We start from the raw sequence: 27,026 nt of genomic DNA, 5'->3' as shown, positions 1-27,026 counted from the left end.
AAAGTACAGCATGTACTTTGATACACTGATTTAACAGTGTGGGAGTTAACAGTGATGTATTTTACGGTTCTTATAATTTTCGCTACAAGTACGTCATGCGCTGCTCGGCGATTCTCATTAGCGAACGGGGGCGAGGGGGTAGCCTTGTGGTTAAGGCGTCCGCTCGTCACGCTAAAGATCGGGTTCGATTCCCCACATGGGTACAATGTGTGAAGCCCCTTTCTGGTGTCCCCCGCCGTGATATTGCTGGAATATTGCTAAAAGCGGCGTAAAACTAAACTCACTCACTCATTAGCAAACGAACAGTAACTCTCCTCAACAAGCCTCGAAATGCACTTTTGAAACGACGAGCCGTGCATGCTCAAATTAGTTAATTTATGTCCAGAAAATACGTTATCCTCTGTTCAATATATTTGAGCAGACTGTTCGTATGGACATCATTTGTTTTAGAAAACTGAGGTTTTTAGAAGGGTGGGTTTGTTACCATCCCATATATAATTCTACATCAAACAATGATACATATATTAAGTAATAGTTACATGCATTCATGAAAGAAATATCTTCTTTTCATGAATAATAACCAACTGAATAAAACCTTTTGTAGCAATGCAACCATGTAAAGTTAATACACATTTGTTACTTGTACTAAGACAATTTAATTCTAAAAACAAACTTTTCCATATTTTATCATATTCTTGATACAAGAAAATGTAATACTTACAAACAGTTTGTCGGAGTAAATTCGCTGTGCACAGATGTCGTAAAACAGCTATCGTTTCTGCGTTCTTATATACCCTTACACACACTTATATCTCACATCTTCACGACAATCAATCAAACTTGGTATGTGGCTATGAAAATATAGGTTTATGATATTTACAGGTAAACATGTTTATTTTGATCCTACAAATAGTTTAAATACTTCAACTGAAATATCAAAATTGTTGAACTGTTGAAATATTCTAATAGAACAGCTATATGCCGTTCATTAAACCTTTTTTTCTTCTGTTGTTTTGGATGTGACAGAATTAGGCCTACTGTAGCCAAATTCCAAAAGATGCTCGGCTTATTGACACATATTCAAATGCATAGGCTGGACACAATGTGAACTATTGACCGATAGGCATCCTTCCCTCGGCCCGTGTCGTGTCGATAAATGACAATCAATTGTCAACCGATATATTCCCTATGTCCATTCTTGGTTTCAGAATAATTCGCATAACGACGACAATTGCCATTAAAGTTAAAATAATATCATAATTCTTCTGAATGGAAACTTTATGAGTGCACATATCACAAGTCAGATGTCATGTTATCACATCCCTGTCTAAAGGCCTCCGCAGCGCAAACAGCACCATTAAGATACGGCTGGGTGAGTCATTGACTTGAGATGTAATACAAAAACTGTTATGTGTAACGCGATATTGGTCCGGAGGTAATTACATTCTGAATTGAGATTGCCTGAATGTCATTTGATTGTCTGGTCTAGTCTCGATCACTATCATTTTATCATAAGAGTGGTTTGTTCTTAGAATGTTCTCTCTGTGTGTGCTTGTGTTGTGTGCGTGTGTACGTGCGTGTGTGTGTGTGTGTGTGTGTGTGTGTGTGTGTGTGTGTGTGTGTGTGTGTGTGTGTGTGTGCGTGCCTGTCTGAGACAATTGCAAACGTGTTCAGAATATTATCAGAAAGATTCAATCCACATATTAAACATATTATTTTTTGTCAGCCAATTAACCGTGAAATAGATGTTGACGTTATATGTTAAGAGGGTGCTTTAGTGGAACAAAGTTCCAATGTACTATAAACACGCTTATAAAAACGCCTACTATGACTCTTATTCAATGGAGCAGAAGGACCCTGCCTACGATCACGTTACCCTGTGCTGAGTGCACACAGATAAATCCGTTAAATCTAACACCGGAGTAGAAGTACATTGGCATTATCCTCCAGCAAAGCGAGGGTACTTGAAGCTCCTGTTCCTGGTCAGTGTCGCTAATTGACTTGCGTCCGGACTTCAGGCCCATTGGGCGGCCTACGGGCACCCATTCTCTCACGTCTTAACTTATTCGTGCTCCGTTGGCTACGACATTGCTTTAGCTACGACGCTTTGACTTCGTGACACCTGCAAGTTTGTTTTTTTCTCGAGAGAGTTACATGTGGAAGTACTTTTAGAACGATGAGGGTATTTCCATTGCGTCTAATCACCTACCAAATATATGTTCGGGGCGATAACCTTTAAAGAACCGAAAGAAAACATTTATCATATTCTAACGTGTTAAGAAACGTTTTGGCTCCACATTGACAAACGGGACGGTGGGGTAGCCTAATGATTAAAGCGTCCGTTCGTCATGCTGAAGATCTGGGTTCGATTCCCCACATGGGTTCAGTGTGTGAAGCCCATTTCTGGTGTTCCCGTCGTGATATTGCTGGAATATTGCTAAAAGGGGCGTAAAACCAAACTCACTCACTCAAACAATAGATCACGAATGGAATTTTTTACTTGCATTTATTTTGGACACATTTACAAGAATGGACACATCTCAGGTCAGATGCTTCTGCAGGTGTTTGAGCTCAGAACAATACTGTCTCTGATGCTGCCCGATCGCTATAATGGAAGGATTGCTATGTACATTCTTTGAGTGTACCTGCGTTACAGTTGACTGGGTACTTCAAAGACTAAGAATCGTTCTTGAAATCTTAACTGTTCCGGAATCATAAATCTTAACTTACATGCACGTTCGAAGGTAATAGGGATGTAGCCGTGATATTGCTGGAATATTGCTAAAAGCGACGTAAAACCATACTCACTAACTCACCAATTGCCAACCGTGTCGGTCAACATGCTACAATTTACAACAGTTTCTTGCGACCTTAAGTAGTAAGCCATCTACCGGCCTTGGTGTCAAGTTGATGAAATTCGCGTTTTCTGGCTTATGTGGTAATGCCATGCAGAGTTTTCCAAATAGCATACAGCATAGTTGTGTGTTGTCCAACGTACATAAACAGCAACCAGATACATGAAATGCAAATGTTCAATAATATTGACAAAAGGTTTATGGATGGACATCGTTTACCAGCGAAACGCCATATGCATCTTTGTTAGTAAATATGAACTGTATTCGGAGCGCTATTATTATTATTATTATAGCATGTGAAAACAGATTTGAACTTTATTCGGTGTACAGCAGCATGCAAAAATGTCGTATTCTATATGGTAATGCAGTTTATTTTGCTATAAAAGACATAACACGACATTCGCAATAGAGTTTTGGTTCCAAACTGGTGTATTGTATACATGACATACAAAAGCTCATGTAACACTCTAATCAAGGCATTTACCGCAATACATTGCCTAGTCATTTCTTCAGTATTCCAATTTACGTGTTCCGTGTTGGTTTTACCAACCGCTATTCCCAGAGAGAGACACTTGTATTGATTCTCACATGACCTTCAAGTGTGTTCATGCTTCTACAGCTTTCTGTTACCAATCAGCTTCTAGACGGGCACCTGTTGTACAAAGGCCTCCGGGTGTCGCTGCTGTGTATTATCATGGCTGCCTGAGGATAAGGTTATAACTGTAGCGTCCTTGGCATCGTATCACTCCTTGTGATTGTGTACATAACGGAGATCATCACGTTCCGTATTGATTCAGGTGGGATTAGACTAGACGGAGAAACACAATACACAGCATCAGCCACTTATCACAATGCCGATGTCTAATGAAAGTAATAGACCTGGATGAGACACAGTAGTACTAAATATGAAGAAGATGAACTTTTCCTGAAGTTTCGGAAGTACAATTATGGATACCTTCAATCGATCGAAACCGTAGGGGCTAACAAGAGGATATTTCAAACATGTTTGTTTGATTGAGCACATTGTTATCTTCTTGTTATACTGGTATCGTGGCAGATTGCTGGACCACAATGTCAAGTAATGGTCGAGCCTTTGTAATGATGCTTTTTGGCACTCAGACCATGCTCGATTGTGACTCAAACTAGAGGAATGCAGGAACCGACAGCTGGACCTGCAGAAATATATCTCGACATAAGTGACAGTTGACTTTTGACGTCATCACTTTTGTTTTTCAGTTTTGTGGAGATGTTTGTTATGTCACTCGAAATCTTGTAATTAAGTTAAGTGTGAAACAGACGAAGTGGTCTCCCTGGCCTCCTGTAAATGTCTAGTTCTTATTCCGCCATCATCCCGAGCATAGCAAATTGAAGAAGACACCATTATGGTTTGAGGCATTTGCCATCAGACGCGTTTCTGTCCGACCGAAGTTGATGGATTTACTTGAATGTTCAGTAAATTATAATCACTTGCAATACACGCCGATAATGACCCATATGGTAGACCATCAAACGAACAGACTTACAGACAGATAGACAGACAGACAGGCTGACACCTATATTCAGAATCATAGGTCATGGGTACATTTCAAGGTGATATCATTTGCTCCCAGTAATAGAATTAAGCAGGTAGATTACTTGCAGTTCTTTGCTAGATGTATGTACATGTATGTATTATTGCAATTATTTAGTTGGATAAATGTATTGGGCTATATAAGATATAGTATAGTTTTGTAGATTTTTGACAATAAATAATAATAGTCTATTTATATTGCGCATTTATCCATGTACATTGCATGCTCAAAGCGCTGACATATGATATGGATGAAACATCAGGCTCTAGAATATCAAAACAAAGTTACCTTGCATTCAGGAAACGTAATTCAACTCAACATACTTTCTTACATTTTCTCGCCCTTAACCTCTATTCACTCACTCACTCACTGTACTAACCTTCCTGGCCAGGTTAGATTAAGAGGGAATACAATGATAATGTCATCGTGAGGAGCCATGTTGATATGAGAATATTATCTATGTATTACGTCATGTATAATGTCACGTCATGATGACGTCAGATGTTTGCAGGAAAGGACAGGCAACTGCTTTGAGTGACGTCATGTTATCCTTCCTCTCCTTAAAAAAGTAATGACCGAATTCCAGTGTCGGTGTCCCTTCAAATGAAAAGTCCTTACAAACCCTAAATTTACAAACTCATGTCAACTGCATAATCATATGGATAGCGATCACCACATAATCCGACATGAGGGGCACGTGTCAGTCTCCATCTAAACAAACATCCTACTTACAGCTCGCTGGCTTCATGCAGTTGACAATACAAACTAAAACATGTTTGATTTTGTTTGATTATTTATTTTTATTACTTTCTATTATAAATGTATTACTTAACTGAATGAAATGTTATGGAATAAAACATGTCATAGTACTTATAAATGTTGTCTGTTATTCTGCTGTATTCATATACATGCATATGGTTGTCATTTGCAGGTTTTTATAAGTTTGGATACGTAATATCCCTGATAAGTTAACAATTTTGGCGAGTCCCTTGAAATTTTACTTATCAGGTTTCCACGGTAGTTGTTCAGTCGCATCACAGCTAATACACAATGTTTTCGCAACGTTGTGGGAAGGTTGTAGAATGGTAACGTCATGACACAACGTTAGTATTACGTCATTATATAACGTTATGTCACAAAGTAATAAGAACGCTGCAAATTGACGTTGAGGTAACATTATGCTTTGGGCTCCTCACAACGTTGTAACGTTTCTTATAACTTGGTGTCACGATAGAGTTTTCTATGAAAATTTTCACTTTGAGATTCTTTCTTCACTATTCAGTTTCAGCTTCAGAAGCATACGACCAAAACGACATGCAAACTGACGAATAAACATTGAAGTGAATTTCCGCTTTGTTTCATATGTACTGTTCACTAGTGGGAAACCTATTCAACTATTAACGTTAAATATAACGTTAAGACAACGTAGAATACGTTAGCATCAAATAACTTTAACCTTGTGGCGACGTAAAAATGACGTATCACAACGTTAGGCCACAACGTTGTGACAACGTAAATGGGAGTCCACAGAATAACGTTGTAACAACTAAAGCGTAGCGTTGTGACAACGTTGTGACAACGTGAAATTGTAATTGCCGAGGGTTGAACTTACAACCTGCCACGAAAAACAAAACCACATCATGGAAAGACAAGAATACATATGAAATTGAACAAAAACCACTACGGAATATGAATATCCGACCATAGAATAATACTTTATAAATGCGTGAATCAGAAATCTCGATACTGAATACCTGTTAACAAGGGTGTTAAACCATGAACAACATAGCCCCCAAAATACACCTGCTATATCGGTTTTATCTGTTTCACAGTGTGTTCAAGTGTTTCCATTACGAAATTGTACTTACTATACAGTTTAAAACTTCATCAAGTAAGTGTATAAGAATTAATCTACATCATCCCAGTAAGCACTTCTAGTCTTGCGTCAGATCTCCCACTTCAGGAAAGAACAAATCTGTCTTTTCAATACATTTTTATATACTTTAATGCCAAACAGACATCCCAGTCGTCATCCAGTACTTATAGCAGTTGCTTAGTAGACAAGACAAGCATAGAGCAACTCCATCAACTGATGTCTTCATTGACAGATATAACGGGTTTTTTAAACGTTACGATGTTCTGGGACCTTAAGTATCTCCAAGAACCTGCCCGAAGCCAATAAGGAAGTCATTAGTAAAGGGAATGTCTACTACTCTTATACAGAGTTATAAACTAAATTCCTTCCACTACTTAACAGAAGGGCTTTAATGAGACTTTCTGCTTTTAGCACCACCCAGAAGAGGTCTTGAGTGAGTCCCTAACATGCTTTGTCCTCAGTGTTCTGTAAATGATGTTATGTTGCTGATGAAACAGGGCTGCGTTATAGGATGGTTGATGATAATGGACATGCTTACTGGCACGTCCTGCTGGGTGGTTTGTTACTGGAATGGCATTAAGTCGTTTGAGGAGACTTACATAGTGTATGGAAGCATGCCCAGTTCACTCTGAGAGTGAGTTATACCTAATTCGTGAATTCGTTTTTATTGAAGCATTAATATGATGGCTACAAATAACTCTGTCCAAATGGATTCACGACTGACTGAACGTGCTTACCCTTTTACATTATCCATCCATCTTTGTTTTCCTTCCACGCTCAATGGTATTTACCTTGTTGGAGAATTAAGACTACTTATTCCCTCTTATAGCACTGATGTTTTCTGTTATGTTTATGTTATGGTTGGTTGGCTGCTTGGATGGTTGGTTGTTTAACGCCGCACTCACCAATATACCAGCTGTATGGCGGCGGTCAGTAAATAATCGAGTCTGGACCAGACAAGTGATCAACATCATTAGTATAAATCTACGCAATGGGGATACGATAACATGTATCAACCAAGTCAGCGAACCTGACCACCCGATCCCGTAAGTCGCCTCTTACGACAAGCATGGGTTGCTGAAGACCAATTCTAAACGGGTCTTATGATATGGACTCTGACAAACAGATGATCTATGCTGAACTTAAACCGTTATCTCATGGTGGCTGGTCGTTTGTACACATCACACATTACTTCAAAATACTCCTTTACTTGTTAAATGAATATCTTTTCGATTTATTGTTTGTTATACGTAATATTGTCATACGGTCGAACGGGCACAGGTGAGGGTCGTCTAAGGTGTTGGAATTCACTGTGAAGAGTCCTTGAAACCGACGACTGCTGGATCCCGGTTCATCCCGATATGGTGTGTCGGCAACAAAGTGGTACACGCCTTACACCCACATCACATGGGGTTACCTTGGCCTCCCACATTAAGCTTCGACGCCCTTATGTACCTGGAATAATGTAAAAATGTCACCTACTCACGTTTTGTGGATGACACAAAATAGACTTCACATATTATAGATGTAAGAATAATAGAACCCGTGTCCACGCTTCCTAACCTTGTGTATACTTCTCGAAGTCTCTGTGTTGGAACTGAACATATCTTTGCGATGGAAAAATTGAATAGAACATATGGCTAAAAGTCAGATAAACGTAACCACATTTTTATCTTTGAAAGCTGTTTCATGAAGTTTAACACATCGTGTGTCGATATGTTCAGTCGTATATATTATATAGTCTCACCAAGCAAAGAACGAATAAAACAAACTCTTAACGTGTTTGAAGACATATAACATGTACAGAAGAATGCCCCGTTCTGAATAGCCTCAGAAAAATATCCTTTTTGTATAAAGGATATAATAGCTGTGAAAAACAAAACATGTTTTTTACGTGTAACAAGCTATTATTTCTTTAGGTGTTACCCTTAAACAGTTGTTGTCTTCTTGCACGTCCATGTTCTACGTGCCCAAAGAGATATGTTCATTCGAACTGCTTCCAAATTACGACTGTTTCGCATTGTTATGTTTGTACCGAGTACAGTGTGTACCACCGATGGCGAGTACAGTGTGTACTGTTAAGTTCAACATCAAAACGGTAAAGTTAGTGTTTGTTAATGTGTTTCAGTACGGAGGTGTATGGTAAGGAAACCATGACGCTAACAACCTTAAGTGGCACGTTTGAAGAGCTTGCATCTATGACATGTGGAGTAATTTATTGAATGCAATGTTGGTGAAACGGTTTACGGTTATAGACGGTAAACATTTAATACGTTTAAAAATTAATAATGCTTACCGTGCGACACTGTTCCTTTAAGGAATTGTTGTAGACAGGAAGGTATTCATTTCCATCAAGTCCGGTATATATGCAGATACTATATAGCTTACGTCAATTGTCTACTAATAATGTATCTTAATGAATATTTGGTATGTATTAGGAATAGATTCTATAATATTATCACACCATTCTTGTTATTAACAAAGGCACTGTTAATGTCTGAAAATAACATGTGTCTGTTTAGTATAAAACATTTTCCATGTACAAAAAAAAAACAGAACATAAATTATCAGGAACAAATGTTTATTTTTAACAAATCTATGTTAATATGTCTAAGTGTTATCTTTAGTTATTATGTGTCTATGTTGTAGTTACTTAAAGGGCAACGTGATACAGTTAACATAATCTACAAAATGGTATGCCGGCAGTAAAGTTTAATTGTGAAGTAGTGAATGCACACGTCTATATCACCAATAATTTTGTGAATACGGCACGTGGAACAGTATCCAAGCATTGGCAGTAGCTCAACGCGCATGCCGACATCCCCATCGTGATGTATACCAATGATTTCATTTCAACAACCGATATTACTGGAATGAGTAAATCCGATTCGTAAATCCCTTATTGTAACCCAATAACCAATTCGAAAACCATAGAATTATCGCAACTTTCTCGGTTTTAATGTTACTGGGTTGTTTCTGTTTGTTGTTTTTTTGGTTTGGGGGTGGGGTGTATCGATGTGGAAGGATCGTTCATGAAAATTGAACGATTCAAACATAAACATAAAGTCAAACATAAGTCTTTGCGTTGCGATGCGCTGCGATGCGCTGCGCTGCGTAGCTTTGAGCGTTGCTTCTTTGCTTGCTTGCTTGCTTGGTAAAATCATACATGAAGGGTGTATTTTCAAGCTACCAGTTCCATAAGTGAATCAGTTACCGTATCCATGATTAAAGTCTGTTTTCTTGTCATTGCAGGAAGTGACTGTTGTCGTGTCGGTGTTGACATTGACCGCCATCTCCATCGAACGTTGGTTTGCAATCTGCCACCCCTTAACCTTCACGGAGACGAGGAGGAGAGTGATTATATCCATTGTGGTCATCTGGGTGGGCGCGCACGTGCTGTCCATCCCCAGACTCCTCATCTTCCGAGAATACCGAGATCCTATGATACCCAGTAATTTAACCATCCTTTTAACGTCGTGTGTCCCCGATTACGACATAAATGTCTTGGCCTTGAACTATGACCTCTTCATGTTCGTGACCTTTTACGTTGTGCCTATTGTGGTAATGGGCTACACGTATACTGCAATAGCTGTGTGTCTATGGTCCAGTATCAAGACTGGACAACACCTTACAGGTATGTATTTGTGTTGTATAATTGAACTTTTAATAACATAATTTGTCAGCCGCATCTATGAGGGTAGGGGTATCATACACACAACTTCAAGAACATTTGACTAAACGTCAGGCAACGGCAATATTAAACAAATGCATGAATAAACAAGCTGACACTGTTTAAAACACTTGGTACACGGTAAATGGTAACGGACATTCCACTGCTTTATTTCCCACAGAATTCCTACCAACATAGATCAAAACTTCCCTTTCTACTGATAATGCATGTCACGTATGTACAAGCAGGTGATGAACTGTTTGATAGCCTGTCGTGACATACGAATATTATCGACCCAACGACAGTTATGGGAGTGGTTAAGCCAATCTGTCGTGTCTCCTGGCGACTAAGTGTTCATCTTAAATAAGTGTTTGTGCCCTATTTTGGAAAATGCTGTTTAAATTAGTCATACACTTATTTGCAAGACAGAGATTGTGTTTGGTTTAAGCCACCATTGTTGTCAGGCATGTGTTGGAGGAAAGAGTTGAGTGAGTACAAAAGTTTCTACAGGAAACATGTTGCCGACGAAAGAATATTTTCAAATAAAACGGCTAGGTAACCTTGTGGTTAAAGCATTCGCTCGTCACGCCGAAGGCCCGGGTTCGATTTCCCACATGGATACAATGTGTGAAGCCTAATTCTGGTGTCCCTCGCCGTGATATTCCGAACATTGGTAAATGCTCTTAAAACGCAATTGACTAGCTCTTATTAAAACTAAATTTCACTAAACATCAAGGAACAGCATCCTGGTTCGCCGAGTGGACGCAACCCCCCCTACGACCAAACCGTGCCTCCAAGCGAAGATGCTACACACAAACATTTACTTTTGATAGTGGTACCAGATGATTGCCAGGAGGCGAGACAGACGGCGACTTTTTAAATATATAGGGCTGGAATCTGTGTAACAGATTGCTGGGGGGAAATAACACAGGATAATCGATGCAATACGTGTATGATTTCTACAACTTTGGTAGTTGTATTACCAAATAGGCTGTGCCTTCCAGCATGGGAGCCAGACAGATTGTATACCAAAGTGCGAAATTGTGTACTAACGTGAAATACCATGACAAGATTGCTGTTCCCGGCTCTGGATGACACAAATGGAACATCATCATATACCAAGCAGGGTGCATGCTGTACATTGGGAATAGTGTTGATGATTAGAGTCATAAATTGCGCGTGTCTGTGGAAGCAAGATTGGTTTTCCTGGTTCCCCGAAATAGCTCCTTCAAAATTACCTTCGGAAGCGGTCGATGGCTCGTTCAGTGCCCGGAGATAGGGTTAATGCGAGTCTAAGATTTCAACATAAGATGATGCCAGTGTTTATGAGGCCTCGGAGCACGGAGGTGAAACGTCCTGTCAACGTCAAACAACAGGTCGACGTAATTACTCTGTTTGAGAAGCTCGATCACTCTTCAAAGTTCAGTATTTCATGTAGCTGAAGTCAAACTGATTACGCTATAACTGCTTAATCTATACTATCAGCGTGCCCTTGCATTAGGGTGAAGCTTTAAAGTTTTTGTCAAACAATTATCCAACATGGCCAAGTGAATAGCGAAAGTGCTTTTGTTAGTTCGTTATTTCAGACATTATCAGAGACGATTTAAAAGATATTCCATGGAAAAGTATGTTAATCCATTTCGCAAATTTCTACAGAAGAAACGGAAAGTAGGAAATAAATCACCCATTTCGACAGAAGAATTGTATTTACAAAAATGTTCTACAGAGTTTTCAGAAACAGTTACTACTTTTCTTTCTGCCATCATCAAGGACAGCCGTGGCGAGTGGTGATGTTTGGTTATCTTGTTGAAACAAAATGTTTAATCCGAATGCCAGATAATGTATTTTTACATACTTGAATAACTGCTCTATCTGATTTCATGGTTGTTCATTATAGCTGGATGATGTCACATCCTTCACTGCATCATGGTGGAACATTATCTTGTTCAACAGAACCTACACAGGCTTCATTTTCTAATGGTTTTAATGTTATCAGGGTAATACAAGTATAATCGCTCCTCAATGTAAAATTACTATGTCATGTACACACTGAAACTATTGAACCTGTGAGGGTCCGGGTTAGAAATGATCTCAACCCATGCTTGTCGTAATAGGCTACTGACGGGATCGGGTGGTCAGGTTCGCTGACTTGGTTGACAAATGTCATCCTATCCCAATTCCGTAGATTGATGCTCATGCTATTGATCACTGGATTGTTTACAGACAGCCACCATATAGCTGTAATATTGCTGAGTGCGGCGTTAAGCAACAAAACAACCAACCAACAAGAACTGAAACTATCTGACTTTCTTCGTGGTGTTGTTGAAAGAGTATTGCCTCTAGAAGTCAGTGGTTCGATTACCGACCATGTCGAACAACATGACGTTACAATATTGTATGTGTTGCTAACCTTCCTAGAGTGCGGCATTAAAATACCATCAGTACATAAATATATATTATTAGCATAATAATCAACTGTGTCGCAGGGATAGCACACGCACGTATGCTTGCACTCACGCACACTATAAAATATCAGTGCAGTAATTAACGTTAAGCTCCATTTCACCTCTCCTATACCACATATTCAGTGTCGTCTTGGTTCCAGAGGGCGACCAGAGTGCCGTGACGTTGCAAGTCCAATCACGACGTCGCACCGCGAGGATGTTAATTGTAGTTGTCGTCGTTTTCATCCTGTGCTATCTGCCTTACTATTCATGGAACTTGATGAGGTACGCTGAAGTCGAAGTCTTCAATGTCATGGGGACAGTCGAGATTGTCATATTACGAGACAGCTGTATGACTGATAAAGGGTCATATTGTAAATAATGATTCAAAAGATACCATAACTGAGCTACGTCTTGGAAGAATGTCCTTACTGGGAACCCACTCTTACATAAACCAAAAAGGACAGAAACACATATTTCAAGAGAGTACATTTACTGCGATGTACATTTTGATAAGGTCCAAGAAAATCTTTGTTATCGGCGTTGTAAGTTTGGCTGAAGGCTGTAAAGGGGTTCTATCCTTCTGATCAGTGTTTCATATGGTATTTAGCCGAGTAAGTGTTTCAGGCGATGTTTCTGTTCCAGGTTGATTCGAAGTCCCCTGGTAAAAATGATAGATCGACACTCCGTTTCTATCCTGACATTAACAGCTCACTGGATGGTCTACCTCAACAGTTCCATCAACCCTGTCATTTACAACTTCATGAGCGGTAAGTTTCACAGGGCCAACATACTGGCCATACATGCACTGCCAGGCAGAGAAAACCGTATCCCTAAAAACTGGTTTGGACCAAACCTTACAAACGTTTTTAAATTGTCACTAGGATGAAAACAGTCCGCAGCAAATCAGACAAAAACTCAACTATGATACCGTACTGAATACGGCCCCATCGAATAACCATTCTTGTTTGTTTCTTCTCAGCTATCATCAAAAGTCAGTGCATACTTTCTCTTGCATATACCTACACACCTCACCAACATCCAACATTATCGCAACCATGCCTGTTATTTATGCGTTCTTTTTGTTTGTTTGTTTGTTTGTTTGTTGATCAAATAAGTTTCAAGTGTGTTTCACAGAACTGCATAGAACCACGTCATAGTCACAGTGCTCTATCAGAAATGCTATGAACTTTGATAAATTATGCTTTCATAACGGTAGGTGTTTTCTGGTGCTAAATGTAATTGGTATTTTATTTCAGGTAAATTCAGGACCGAGTTTGCCAAAGTATGTTATTGTCTCTACGGGAATTACACCGTGAAACGAAGACGTTGTTATGGAAACCGTATGTACCTACGTGATATATTTTGTTTTTGTGTCATGATTTTCTATTCACTACATCAGAAACGCTCTCCTTACATATGTAACATTTGTGGTATGGTCAGGTCGATGTAAACCGTTACCTACATGTCACCCAAAGAAGATTTGTACTGGCGCAACCCAAGTCTGTCGGAGGAGGCAAGGAACGGGATTGGGTTGTTTCTGGCTTGGCTGACACGTCATATTCACACTGTGTAGATCGATGCTTTTGTTGTCAATCATTGGATTGTTGAGTCCAGATTCGATTATTTACAGACCACTATGATATGGCTGGAATGTTGCTGAGTGCCTCGTTATACAATAGAGCAAAACAAATTTAGAGATTTAATATCACCATGTTCGTACAATATTTGCAAATACCTTCGGCCAGCACAAAACATTTAGTCATCGTGATTTTATTAATTTTCCCATTCTGTGTTAATTCGACTTCTTTTCTTCTTGCCACAGAACTTATATACTGGACAAATGTTAGGGACAAATGTTAAATTTTGAAATTATGAATAATGATCTGTTTATTCATTGACTCACTGATAAAATATGAATCATAAAAATACCAATACCCCTAACTTATGTTGTCAACTTGCAGTATATAAGTTCTGTGACAAGAGGAAAAGAAGTCGAATGAACACAGAATGGGCAAATTAATAAAATCACGATGACATAGTAAAGGGTCAAAGTAAGGGCCAACTCATTGAATTATTACTTAAGCCATTCTGACATTGTATTATCATAGCATTTCAACAATGTGGGGAAACGGATCATAACTCTGAATGACTGACTATGATATGTCGTAATTAAATCAGATGTTTATTTCTTACCATCGTTCTACGGCAGCAGGATTGTTTAAAATGTTTGCCTGGTCCAGATTAACATAACAACAAATATTAAAATTCAACTATTGTTTTACAGATGAAATGGAGCCTTTATCGACAACTAAAGGGTATGATTTTTTTATATTCATGTTATCCGAGATCGTCATCGTAATCGTAAGAGATATCCACACAACATTCCACTATATATACCTTCATCTTATTTACAACCAGGATATAGTAAATGTGCGCATTTTCAATGCAAAAATAATATCTCTGAAGTAAGACTGTATGTTCATACAAAGAGCATGCAATAGCGAATAGCTGGTGTCCGAGAGGGATTTATAAACACATGCTCATGGTTTTGAGGAAATTACACACCTATAATTATGAAAACGATTTTGTGGCTTTATTCTATCATGAATATTTTCTTCGGTTAATATTCCATCTGAATAACCCTTTCTATTTAGCAGGAATGGTTTCTTGACAACTGAATCACCCCTCAACAGGAGAGACACTCAGCGGACTGACACAGCCATTGTGAGAGACATTCATGGGAACGTTTAAAAAGAGAGTAAATGCTCTATATTTGATAACCATGGCACACAAGGGAGATTGTTATCATCTACGTGCTGGGGCCTTTTCAGTCTCTGACCTTCTGGGACAGTACCGTGGTAATCAACCCTATAATGAAGTGCCATGGAAACCCTGTCTGGTGCCACCAATGCTGAAGTACAGTTCTTGTCGTAATCCTTTCCTGATTGGCCCAGTGGTAGGCTGACGTGAAACAAGTAGTAGTAATCCCGGAGTACCTGCCGAACTTGGACACGCCATCTCGATGCGAGGTTGCAGTCTACAAATGTACAATGGGACACTGGTTTGAATAATGTCGATCGTAAAGACCATCTAGCTATTTAGAAGGGAGGGCATTTCTGACATCATGCATAATTACCTTTCCTTCGACTGACTGTTAAGAATATCCCAAAAGACGGAAATATGTGTTGGGTCATGACGAGTTAATCTGTATGATTCCACTACGTTTCATTTTTAGAAATACTCCAGCGGCATCACAAATTGTCATCCACACCAAGGGAATCGAACCGGGTCCTCCGAGCGAACGCCTTGGTCATTACGCTCCTCCGAAGGCAACAGCTAAGTTGTGTTGAAGAACAAGAAGTTAAACTTTATACTTTAACACTGTTTATGTGTTCCGCGCTTCTTTGCGTTATAACCTGTATGTGTTGTTATAAAGTTACAGACTTGTTTCAAACATATGTATTCGCTGTATGTATGTCTTATGTACCGAATATGTGTTTTGGACAAAATGTGGACAGAACCCTGAATGGGTGTCTTCATTTAAAGCGATTTATTAGAAACGGTTTCAGAATATAGAGACTCGTTGCAAGGGTGTTGTGTCCATATGAAGAGTAGGCACGGAGCAGTTGTAACGCTTTAAGAAAGAACTGTGATATTATATTCAGTGTGATTAATGTATGTGTCGTGGACAGTGTTATCTTTGTTGTGTATCAATGACTGATTATCTTCGTGAAGTATGACTGATCGTTCGACAATGGAACACCGGGCACACGTGAAAGAAGAGGGGCACCATGGTCTCAAAAACCACCAGTCATCTTCTTCTAAGCTGTCGTAAAAATTGATCATGTGTTCGAATCCCAGTTTTCGTCTTATACTGCACCATTGTCAGCACCGTACCAGTCTTCTTGTGTGTGTATTAACATTCATATCACTGTGTCAGATGTATTAGGATAACAGTGATGCGAGGGATGAGGAAGCTGGACCTTTACCTCTTTGATGAAACCAAAGATCCCTGAGGAGCTGAAAAATTGCGTTAAAATCAGGGCGAATATCGTATTCTAACCCACAACTCCAGGATCCTTGTATAACTAAGGGAAATAACTCTGATCACCGAATCGCAGTCACCCATGAATCAGGTTTCCCAGTGTTGAACGTGAGGTAGAAACACCTACTTAAAGGGTTTCTCAACACGATGTTTTCATGTCATATTACAGTTAAATTCAAGCTAACCGTATAAACGCTGACCAAATGGCAATCAACAAAAATTAAATAAATTATTCGTATTTATACTTAATGTCAGCTACCATGTCATAAGACCTTAATGGCATGATATGTGTTATCATTATTGTGATATTGTAAAGTAGTTATTAACTTTTTATATGATTTAGTACGGATTAATTATACGTGTAAATATTGATATTGACGCCCTTCAATTCACAGCTGCTTGAGTGACATCTATGTCGGATGGCAAATTGATTGTCTTGTGTTTTAGGGCTTCCTCTTGTCCTTGACCGGGTGAATAAATAACAAGACGTAGGTGCAAGAACTAGCCCGAAAACATCCGTATAAAAAATATTCCATGTTACGAACAAGTTGTTACTAATAATCATTTCCTTGTTTTCATGTCTTTCATGTCTCAAGCTTCAGTTGGTTTCATCGGTGAACGTATGGCTTTGCAAATAGTTGATGTACAACGATAAAACTGAACATGAACAATACTTCATGTATATTGTTCACGTACTTGTAATTAGTTTACTTCATTACCAGCTGTCATTGAGTTATCATTTGTCTCTTGACGAGTTTAACGAGGCTCTGAAGATCTCGGCGATGTTGATTTGCTGAAACACTACGGGTTATTGTTGTATTCCTTTGTTATGCGTATTAGCGAGTAAATAAATGGACTGACTTTGATAATGATGTTTTGGGGTTATGTTTGTGAATGACAACCATATTTTGCAAACAAGGGTAAATATACTATAACTTCTTTTCAAATTAGTTAACTTTATTGTAATACTGCTGTGCACGATGTTTCGATCTGTTTAATTGTACAAGGACTCATCTAATCAATATGTTTTGTTGTATTCATTTGGTCTTGAAAACCATAATATAATGAAAACAAACCATAAATGTGTAAGCTTACTTTCTGGAACTATACTAATGTTTTCATTGGTATTCTTGTGAATGGAATGTTTATTTGAACCAGAGAGTGAGTTAAAATGCTCGAAGACACGCAACCACGCAGTTGCACGAAATATGCAAGAAACATGACATGTTCGAGACAAATGGTCAGCAATGTTCTCTTTAAAAGCCAAGACGAACATGTGTTTATTATTTCCGTTCAATGCTGTCTTAATAAGTCAGAAAAACACATCTATTCATTGTTCATAGCTCCTTGTTGAAAATGACAGAAGGAGAGATATGGGACTATGCATCAGTATGTTACCTCGCAGCGTCGACTGAAGGTCTATAGAAACACCATTTGACACGGATGGCGACGTTTTCATTCTTACAATGACATTATTGACAGTCCCCGTAGTTGCCGCAGAGCAGCAACGACCCCATGTGAAGACCGATGGATTCGCTCCACGCACCTTACCCTACCCTATCCCGTACCCTACCTGGCAACACAGTTTATCTTTTTTTAGAACAGTTCGACGACGTCACCGCGTCTACGACATCCGTGCAAGACGCCAGGCACGACGGCAAATTCTGACCCCAGAAGATCGACGTCGATGATTCCAGACAACGCTTGCGATGGAAGTACATGAGCGCAGAATAGTTCTCTTCACCGAATGAAGTTTCCTTCTTCACTTTCTTCACACGTGTCTACAGGCACACAGGTGCACAGATGAATCAGGCCATGTGTTCTGAAATGGAGTATTGGAGGTTGGACTGTCATGATCTGGGGTGTGATAGCAAATGAAGCAAGGACGCAAATGATTGCTAAGGTAATGGTAACTCTCGCATTTTAACAGCGGTGGCTTTGAGGAACGGACCCAGGACAATTAAAATTTAGGCTTTCACCACGTTAGGCTTCCATTCTCGGGAGGCTCACTTGAAGTGGTCCGGTGAATATTACCGGAAGTATGTGTGTGCGCGTGCGTGTGTGCGTGTACATGTGTGTGTGCGCGTGTGTATGAGCGTGCATGCATGCGCGCTTTCCCGAACACAGACACATGGAGATTATAATGGATTAGTCGATATTTCAAATCGTGCGCTCAATGACACTGTATCTGCATTTCTGGTTGGAATGTAATCTCTTGTAGATCCATGTTGCCCAGGGTCCTACTTTAAACCAGTTCACATGTCAAAGCATCATTTCACATGTATTTGAATTTGTTCCAGCATTCCCACTTCAGGCACTGGAATTGGCAACTTACATGTTCATTGTGATAGAGCACTTCGTACTTGCTTCCTTGTCTATATTGACATACCGCCTGAGTGGTACATAACTTCCACATAGAGAATACCAATCCAAACACTTACATGTCACGTCAGAGATGCATCAACCTACGGACAGGATTTGGAAAAATATAAACACGGTAAAAATAGATCTTAGGTAGAGTGAGTGAGTGAGTGAGTTTAGGTTTACGCCGCACTCAGCAATATTCCAGCTATATGGCGGCGATCTGTAAATAATCGAGTCTGGACCAGATATTCCAATCATCAACAGCATTAGCACCGATCTACGCAATTGGGATACGATGGCATGTGTCAACCAAGTCAGCGAGCCTGACCACCCAATCCCGTTAGTCGCCTCTTACGACAAGCATGGGTTACTGAAGATCAATTCTAATACGGATCTTCACGGGTGATCTATGTTAGATGGACAAAGGGACAGAGAATGGGGAGCTCTTGGAAGTGATATTTTCCATATTCAAGACAGTGTACAACACAATAATAGTGTATTCTATATGTTGGTTGATTTTCACTTAAATAAAATATGCTCCCAAACAACGTTTGGTTTGAACGCCTTACAGTACATTGTTATCTTTCAATCAGGGCTCGTAACGGTGTACAGAGACACATTACTTCAATCTGTTCAACGTAATAAATATCAAACTTCAAATGGATACTGTTTGTTGTGTGCCTATGCTTTCTATCTGTGATCCGATATGTTTGATGCTACTAATTTAGAGGACCATTTATACGATCAAGCTCACAATAAGCAAACAATTAAACCGATCGCATTCACATGGTTTGATAGGATTAAATCTCGAAACCAATTCTCAAAGCAATCAAAAACATTAAAAACGTTGAAAACGTACTCAGGGATCGACATCGTAATCTGCGACAACCTCATCGGTAATATCACCTGGAACCACATGTCAGCAATCACATATCAATTCCGTATTTACATTCAATATTGAATTTGGTAATTACGACAATTTCCAATACCAAGAATGCCCATGGGAAACTAACTAAAGAATTCATATCAGGATATTGTATCGTCTGTCAAGTCCTGAGTTAAAATTATTGCCAAGTTTCCAAGGACGTTCTGTACTGACATAGTATATAATTACCTATACTGGGGAAGAGATATACTTTGTCAGGCTGACAAAAGAATATGGTCTCACTTTAATTGACTAATGTTGACTAATTTGCCATTCCTGGAACATATTTAGTCGTTTGGGAATCGGATGTCCACAAATAAACATTGTCTTGGAGGCTGAAGGACCCTTGGGATTTGATTGGGTGTAAGACTCTAGTGTCTGTTCAAATGACGGTCTACGTCAGCGTGAGTAATCAATCAAACACACCACACAGATTTCTACAGAGACTGTCTAATAACATTATGGGCGTCGATAATCTTCTGGAGATGTTATAAACGATAGTCCACGAAGGCAATGTAGGAAATGAAACCACGCCATGTATGTATTGGTTCCAACAAGTGTGTCTATAGGTGAGTAGAGTAGCGCCACTCCATGTATGTAGGCGTGACGGGTCACCAACGTGTGATGGGTCTCATATACACATATCGTTAAAATCTTAAATGTTTTTTTAACGGACTGATACGATTAAATCGAAACATGACTTCAAATTGTATTGCGACTGCAGTAGAGTTGATAACGTTCGTGTTTTGGGATTTTATTAAGTTGAAATTCAGAATGAAAGAGTATAGTTGTAACTCTCAGCAGTTATCCAGATATACCTGGAAACGGTGCACTGATAATCGACTGTAAGACAGTAGTGGTGTATATTCATAGACGAAGAAATCAATTTCATAAAATAATCTACTGGTATATATTTGGTTGTCCTACTTCAATTATGTTCTATAAACTCAGTGATTCCGAACCTGTAAACTGTGACATTTTTGCCGTTAGTCTCACGTTCTTTTAATAAAAATCATGTTCTCACGAGTATACTTAATCTCACATTTCTTTCGTAAAAGCGCTTTCTAAATATCGCTATATGATGTTTTCACCTCGAATAATAATAATAATAATAATATTAATCTACTTCTATAGCGCCGAGTTTCAGCTAGGCTGCTCACAGGCGCTTGTGCAGTTCAGTCTATTTCATTTCAAATAGATGTGTCTTTAAATGTTTTCGAAAAGTTTGTAGACTTGGGGCGGATTTTAGCGACATAGGGAGGCTGTTCCATAGCATGGGAGCTGCACATTCAAAGCAGCGGTCCCCGTATTTGGTCCTGGGTGGTCTGGTGATAAGCAGATCTTTATCTTGTGATCTAAGGGTTTCTTGTTGGTCTATGGTTGTTTAGAAGAGATGACAAGTAAGATGGAGCAGTGTTGGTCTTCAGGCACTTGTAGATAATGGTAAGCAACTTGAATTTTATGCGTCTGGCAACGGGTAGCCAATGCAGTTCTCTTAACCTGGGGGTGATGTGGTCTCTTCGAAGACAACGAGTTATTATCCTGGCGGCTGTGTTTTGTATAACCTGGAGTCGATGAACCAGGGAAGCTGTTATCCCAAACAAAAGTGAATTTGCATAGAATAACGACCGTTTCCGATTGCTTGGAGCTAACACCTAAGCCCGGATACTAGTAATATGTATACACTTGCCAGCAGAAGCTTCCAAAATAGTCGAAATTACCAACCCCAACCTACTGGGACCTACAGCCCCTGGACCCCGTCTCCTAATGCGTCTCACTTCTTGGACACATTTTGGGTTGACAACCATGTGATTCACTGAACAGCAGGTTCATTTTGTAAACTTAATTATCGTCAACACAGCATGACAATGTTTTTTAACACTGCAGTATTATTCCTGTGTTTTATGACGAGGGATGACAGTGATTGTCAACATATATTACCAATAATATTTCAGTGTTTCTGCTGAGCAATGGCATACCATATTATAATGCAGCATACCCCTTGATCTTTAATGAAAACACGAAGGCAGCGTTGAAAAATGGAAACAGTGAGCATATCAAACAGCAGAGAAGGGAAACAGTCCTGACACATTAATTGAAAGATGCTGGCAGTGAAAGGCCTGTGTCAAGATTAAGAGGACGAAGAAATAACCTAGGGTTAGATGACGGTTTTATTAGGGACCCTCGCATCGCTATTGCACGAATGACATCTTTGAAGATCATATACAACAATAAATGGCCTTTGCTGCTGCAATGTTTGATGTTGATAGACGTGCTGAAAGCTTTATTTTCCATCTGTCTTCCGCCCATCACAGCATTTGGGATATCAGTTTAATGGTTCAGGGGTATGTGTTTTCTCTGATTGACTTACGGCGGGTTGTGTTGGTTTATTGCCTTAGACGATCAAATGTAATAGAAGAAGACGAAGAAGAAGGAGAAGAAGAAGAAGATGATGATAATGACGACGACGACGACGATGATGAAGTTTTTAAATACTTGCTTTAAATGCGGTGCTTAACATTTGAGGAAGAGTTATATGATGTTGTTTGAAATATTCGTCAGCGATGCTCGAGAGCCCGCAAACTGGAATCGATGGAATAATCTTGTCACACAAGTATATGGATAGTGTGTAAAAAAAACGTCATTTAAAGAAATATCCCTAAAACACTTAATGATCCCACAAATGGGCATTTGGTCATTCTACTTGATTGCGTGAGCCACAAAATAACTTTCCATTTCATTTAGAAACTTTTTTTCTTTAGCAAAGGCAATTAGTGTATCTGTTTAGAAGTGTTTATGCAACACTTTCACCGGAACCAGATTGTAAGAATGTTGTGTGGACCATCAAAGAATGAACCAAAAACAGAAATAGTTGAAAGGAAGATTTACAACAGCACGAAAAACAAAAAGAACAGGTTCTCCCGTTCAAATGATAATATACTATCCCCAAAAAGAAACGCATAGGCATTTTGTATTTTTAAAAATCTATTAATTACCTATTGTGTGCAACTATCGTCAAAACATGTATCAAAAGTGTTGATAACATGATTTTACACAATTGTTCAAGTCAAACTTCGACTTTACCTGAAAACGTTGACTTTGATGGGATTTCTTACAAGGATTAAAAAGGCATCGCCACAACGCAACAGAAATCACCTTCCAGTTGAAATTGTGCAGCAAAGAGCATGCACTGTCTGGCTATAACAATCCAGATTACTTTCGGAAATCGTTTCGAAGAAGTTTCAAGTTCAAATCACTACGCCACGTCTTGGCGCTGCGACACGGAAGAACATCGCCATTGAAAAATATTTACGTATTAATGCACGCTGGAGATTATCAATCTTCTGTTGCCAGGCGTCTGAATGTTAGTCTGAGCACGATATCACGGCTTACAGCTCGTTACAACCATACATGTATAACAAATGACCGTCCCCGTACAGGCAGACTTCGAGTCACCACTGTAGCCCAAGAACGGTACATCCGGGTACTACATTTGCGTGATCGTACTGCCACGGGTGAGGGCACAGCAGCCAGGGTGCCTGGACTTCGGAGGATATCCGGTCAAACGGTACGGAACAGGTTGAGAGAGATTCGACTGAGAGCCAGGAGACCCGACGTCGGGACCGTGCTACGTCGCCGCCATTGCGCTCAACGTCTCCGTTAACTGAAATTATCCACTTGGTTGTATAGACATTACCTTCTTCTAAACAGATGTAAAAAATCATGTACTAAACTCCATTTGTGGACGAGTTATACATGTTTAAAAATACACCATTTTCGCAACAGATTTCTGGGTACTGCGTTTCCTTTTTTGGAATTATAGTATATGTATATAAAATGAACGTGAACATCTCTCGATTGTCACATACATGTATATTGAAATAGGTTGTATAATATATTACCCAAAGAACTATCTCCCTTTACACCAGGTGTTCGTGAAGAGGATAAGCATGTGTAGCCGTAATGGGTGTACTCGCCACTCAAACAATTTTCAAAAAATGGTAAATGTAAATATTTGTTTGCAGAAGCAGCAACATGTGTTGTGCTTGAATTCCACGTCCCTAATGAGCGCAGGCTTTCAGGGGATTACAATCACTCACATTTCATGCATTAACAACTGCCCTTGTCCCCATTTTCTCTGGAAACGTTATTTCTTGTGTAAAATATTAATCGGCTCCTCGAGCAAAATGAAATTGGAAGCAGAAAGTGTTTCTGTAGAAAAAGTCCCACTCCCACTTAGTAGTGAGATGTGCACAACGGAAGTTGTCCATAGTTGCCCTAAAAATTCGTATGATAATGTACGAGTATGACATCATGGTGATTGTCCTGTGAAAACATGTTCTCCCGTTCCCGTCTTTCATCTGTGACCTTCTTGGATCGTACACACATGGACAAAGACTATTACAATCTGTGGTTTTTACACTATGGAATCTGTATATGATTGCACATGTATTTAGTTCTTTTGACGAAACCATCAAACAACATTTCAGAAAAAACACATTCTATCGTCTTATCAAATGGAATAAGGCTTTTTTTCTATCATCTTTCAGTATACAGTTCTAATAAATTGCATTACACGGGCAAAAATTCCACGGTCGTACCCTTCTTTCAGTTTGTATTTCCGCACTCTTTCAGCTTACATAGGAAAGATCAATACTTCGAGCATGAGACATTCAGAAAACACGGTTAAATTACAGAACATTGAACTAGCCAAACTGGTATCTAGCAAGCGGCGGAAATTGTGGTGCTGATCTTGTAGAATTGTTGTCATGGTATGTTTCAGTGCACTGAGTACCACACAGTATAAGCCTAATGTATTGAGTTATATGTCTCATTTTATGTTCATATTCAGTACATATATACCATCAACGCCTCAGTCACGATGTGTAGCTTTATTGTGTCTAGCTCTTGGCACCGTGTTTAATTCAGACATAGTACCATCAACGCCACAGTGACATCATACATCCTTTCTTGTGTCTAGTTATTGACACCGTGTTTTGTTCACACATAGTACCATCAACGCCACAGTGACGTCATATAGCCTTTCTTGTGTCTAGTTATTGACACAGTGTTTTGTTCACACATAGTACCATCATCACCACAGTGACGTCATATAGCACCTTTCTTGTGTCTAGTTATTGACACCGTGTTCTGATCACACATAGTACCATAGTACCATCAACGCCACAGTGGCGTCATATAGCCTTTCTTGTGTCTAGTTATTGACACAGTGTTTTGTTCACACGTAGTACCATCAACGCCACAGTGACGTCATATAGCCTTCCTTGTGTCTAGTTATTGACACCGTGTTCTGATCACACATAGTACCATAGTACCATCAACGCCACAATGGCATCATATATCCTTTCTTGTGTCTAGTTATTGACACAGTGTTTTGTTCACACATAGTACCATCATCACCACAGTGACGTCATATAGCCTTTCTTGTGTCTAGTTATTGACACAGTGTTTTGTTCACACATAGTACCATCATCACCACAGTGACGTCATATAGCCTTCCTTGTGTCTAGTTATTGACACCGTGTTCTGATCACACATAGTACCATAGTACCATCAACGCCACAATGGCATCATAAATCCTTTCTTGTGTCTAGTTATTGACACAGTGTTTTGTTCACACATAGTAATACAGTACCATCAACGCCACAATGGCATCATATATCATTTCTTGTGTCTAGTTATTGACACAGTGTTTTGTTCACACATAGTACCATCAACGCCACAGTGACGTCATATAGCCCTTCTTGTGTCTAGTTACACTCCTCTTATTTAGTTCACACACAGTACCATCACGACTCATGGACGGCCGTACGGTAGCATCAATTCCACATAGAGAAGCCCATACTGTTTAATATCAACACGACACACTTGCTACTATGTCATCTGATCTGCCACGTATGATGTTGCTGCCCATCAGTGTCTCCGATTTCATTTTGCGACTGTACATGTAACGTCCCATAATTTACCCCCGGGTGTAGTCGTATAACAAAATCAATAGTTAGTCGGATATTTTACACTAGATACAGATATAGCGTCAAGTAATAAAACATTTCAACGACAAGATATGGGGAAACAAAACCATTTAGGTGTACTTAGTTTGTCTCACTGTCCCTGAACCACACCATTTTCCTTCCGCCCAGCCATATCAGTAATGTAAAAACGCTTAATGAAGCCTGTCTACACTTTCCTCAGGTCAGAAAATCACTCAGTATTCCAGGATTGGGTCTCCTTTTCAGTTTAAATGAAACTATATATTTTCAGGGACTAACGTTGGTATAGGATTACTGAATTTTGCCAGACAGTGATATCATGTTTACTGGTATCTTTAGACTCAATAATGCTATGGCAGTATCCATATCCTGCTAGAACCTGACTACAGCGAATCCTCCTTGTCATATGTTGGGGGACTAAGAGATTGGTGGTCAGGATCGCATACCTGGATGACTCATCGCATCTGTGTTGGGTAGATCGAGGTTGATGATGTCAGTAACAGGTTTGTGTGGTCCAGCATGTGCGTCGTTATCATACAACTAGAACATTGCTGAGTGCGGCGTTATCATACAGCTAGAACAGTGCTGAGTGCGGCGTTATCATACAACTAGAATGTTGCTGAGTGCGGCGTTATCATACAACTAGAACATTGCTGAGTGCGGCGTTATCATACAACTAGAACATTGCTGAGTGCGGCGTTATCATACAACTAGAACATTGCTGAGTGCGGCGTTATCATACAGCTAGCAACTAGAATGTTGCTGGGAACTGCGGCTTTATCATATAGTTAAACATTGCTGAGTGCGGCGTTATCATAAAGCTAGAACATTGCTGAGTGCGGCGTTATCATTATACAACTAGAATGTTGCAGAGTGCGGCTTATCATCATATAGTTAAACATTGCTGAGTGCGGCGTTATCATACAACTAGAATGTTGCAGAGTGTGGCTTTATCATATAGTTAAACATTGCTGAGTGCGGCGTTATCATACAACTAGAATGTTGCTGAGTGCGGCGTTATCATACAACTAGAACATTGCTGAGTGCGGCGTTATCATACAACTAGAACATTGCTGAGTGCGGCGTTATCATACAACTAGAATGTTGCTGAGTGCGGCGTTATCATACAACTAGAATGTTGCAGAGTGCGGCGTTATCATACAACTAGAACATTGCTGAGTGCGGCGTTATCATACAGCTAGAATGTTGCTGAGTGCGGCGTTATCATACAGCTAGAATGTTGCAGAGTGCGGCTTTATCAT

The 27,026-nt window shown here is 39.5% G+C and overlaps 1 protein-coding gene across 2 annotated transcripts in view; it reads left to right on the top strand.

Moving 5' to 3' along the window:
• Nucleotides 1-17,333, top strand: part of LOC124276355 (orexin receptor type 2-like) — a 139,843-nt gene extending 122,510 nt beyond the window's left edge. Inside the window, exons 2-7 of one of the 2 annotated variants that reach the window (XM_046712001.1) lie at nucleotides 9,555-9,936; nucleotides 12,578-12,701; nucleotides 13,062-13,186; nucleotides 13,676-13,759; nucleotides 14,704-14,734; nucleotides 15,077-17,333. In XM_046712001.1, the coding sequence (XP_046567957.1) occupies nucleotides 9,555-9,936; nucleotides 12,578-12,701; nucleotides 13,062-13,186; nucleotides 13,676-13,759; nucleotides 14,704-14,734; nucleotides 15,077-15,170 (840 nt within the window). In that variant the 3' untranslated portion in view covers nucleotides 15,171-17,333. Of the gene's footprint in view, nucleotides 1-9,554; nucleotides 9,937-12,577; nucleotides 12,702-13,061; nucleotides 13,187-13,675; nucleotides 13,760-14,703; nucleotides 14,735-15,073 lie in introns of both variants that reach the window. The other variant, XM_046712000.1, reaches the window with a different exon arrangement.
• The last annotated feature ends 9,693 nt before the right edge of the window (nucleotides 17,334-27,026 follow it).

Source organism: Haliotis rubra, unplaced genomic scaffold (assembly GCF_003918875.1).
Source record: "Haliotis rubra isolate DU_JTF1 unplaced genomic scaffold, ASM391887v1 Scf208, whole genome shotgun sequence".
In the NCBI taxonomy this organism is placed as follows: Eukaryota; Metazoa; Mollusca; class Gastropoda; order Lepetellida; family Haliotidae; genus Haliotis; species Haliotis rubra.
The sequence above is the reverse complement of the archived record's forward strand: the minus strand, read 5'-3'. Positions and strand labels throughout refer to the sequence as shown.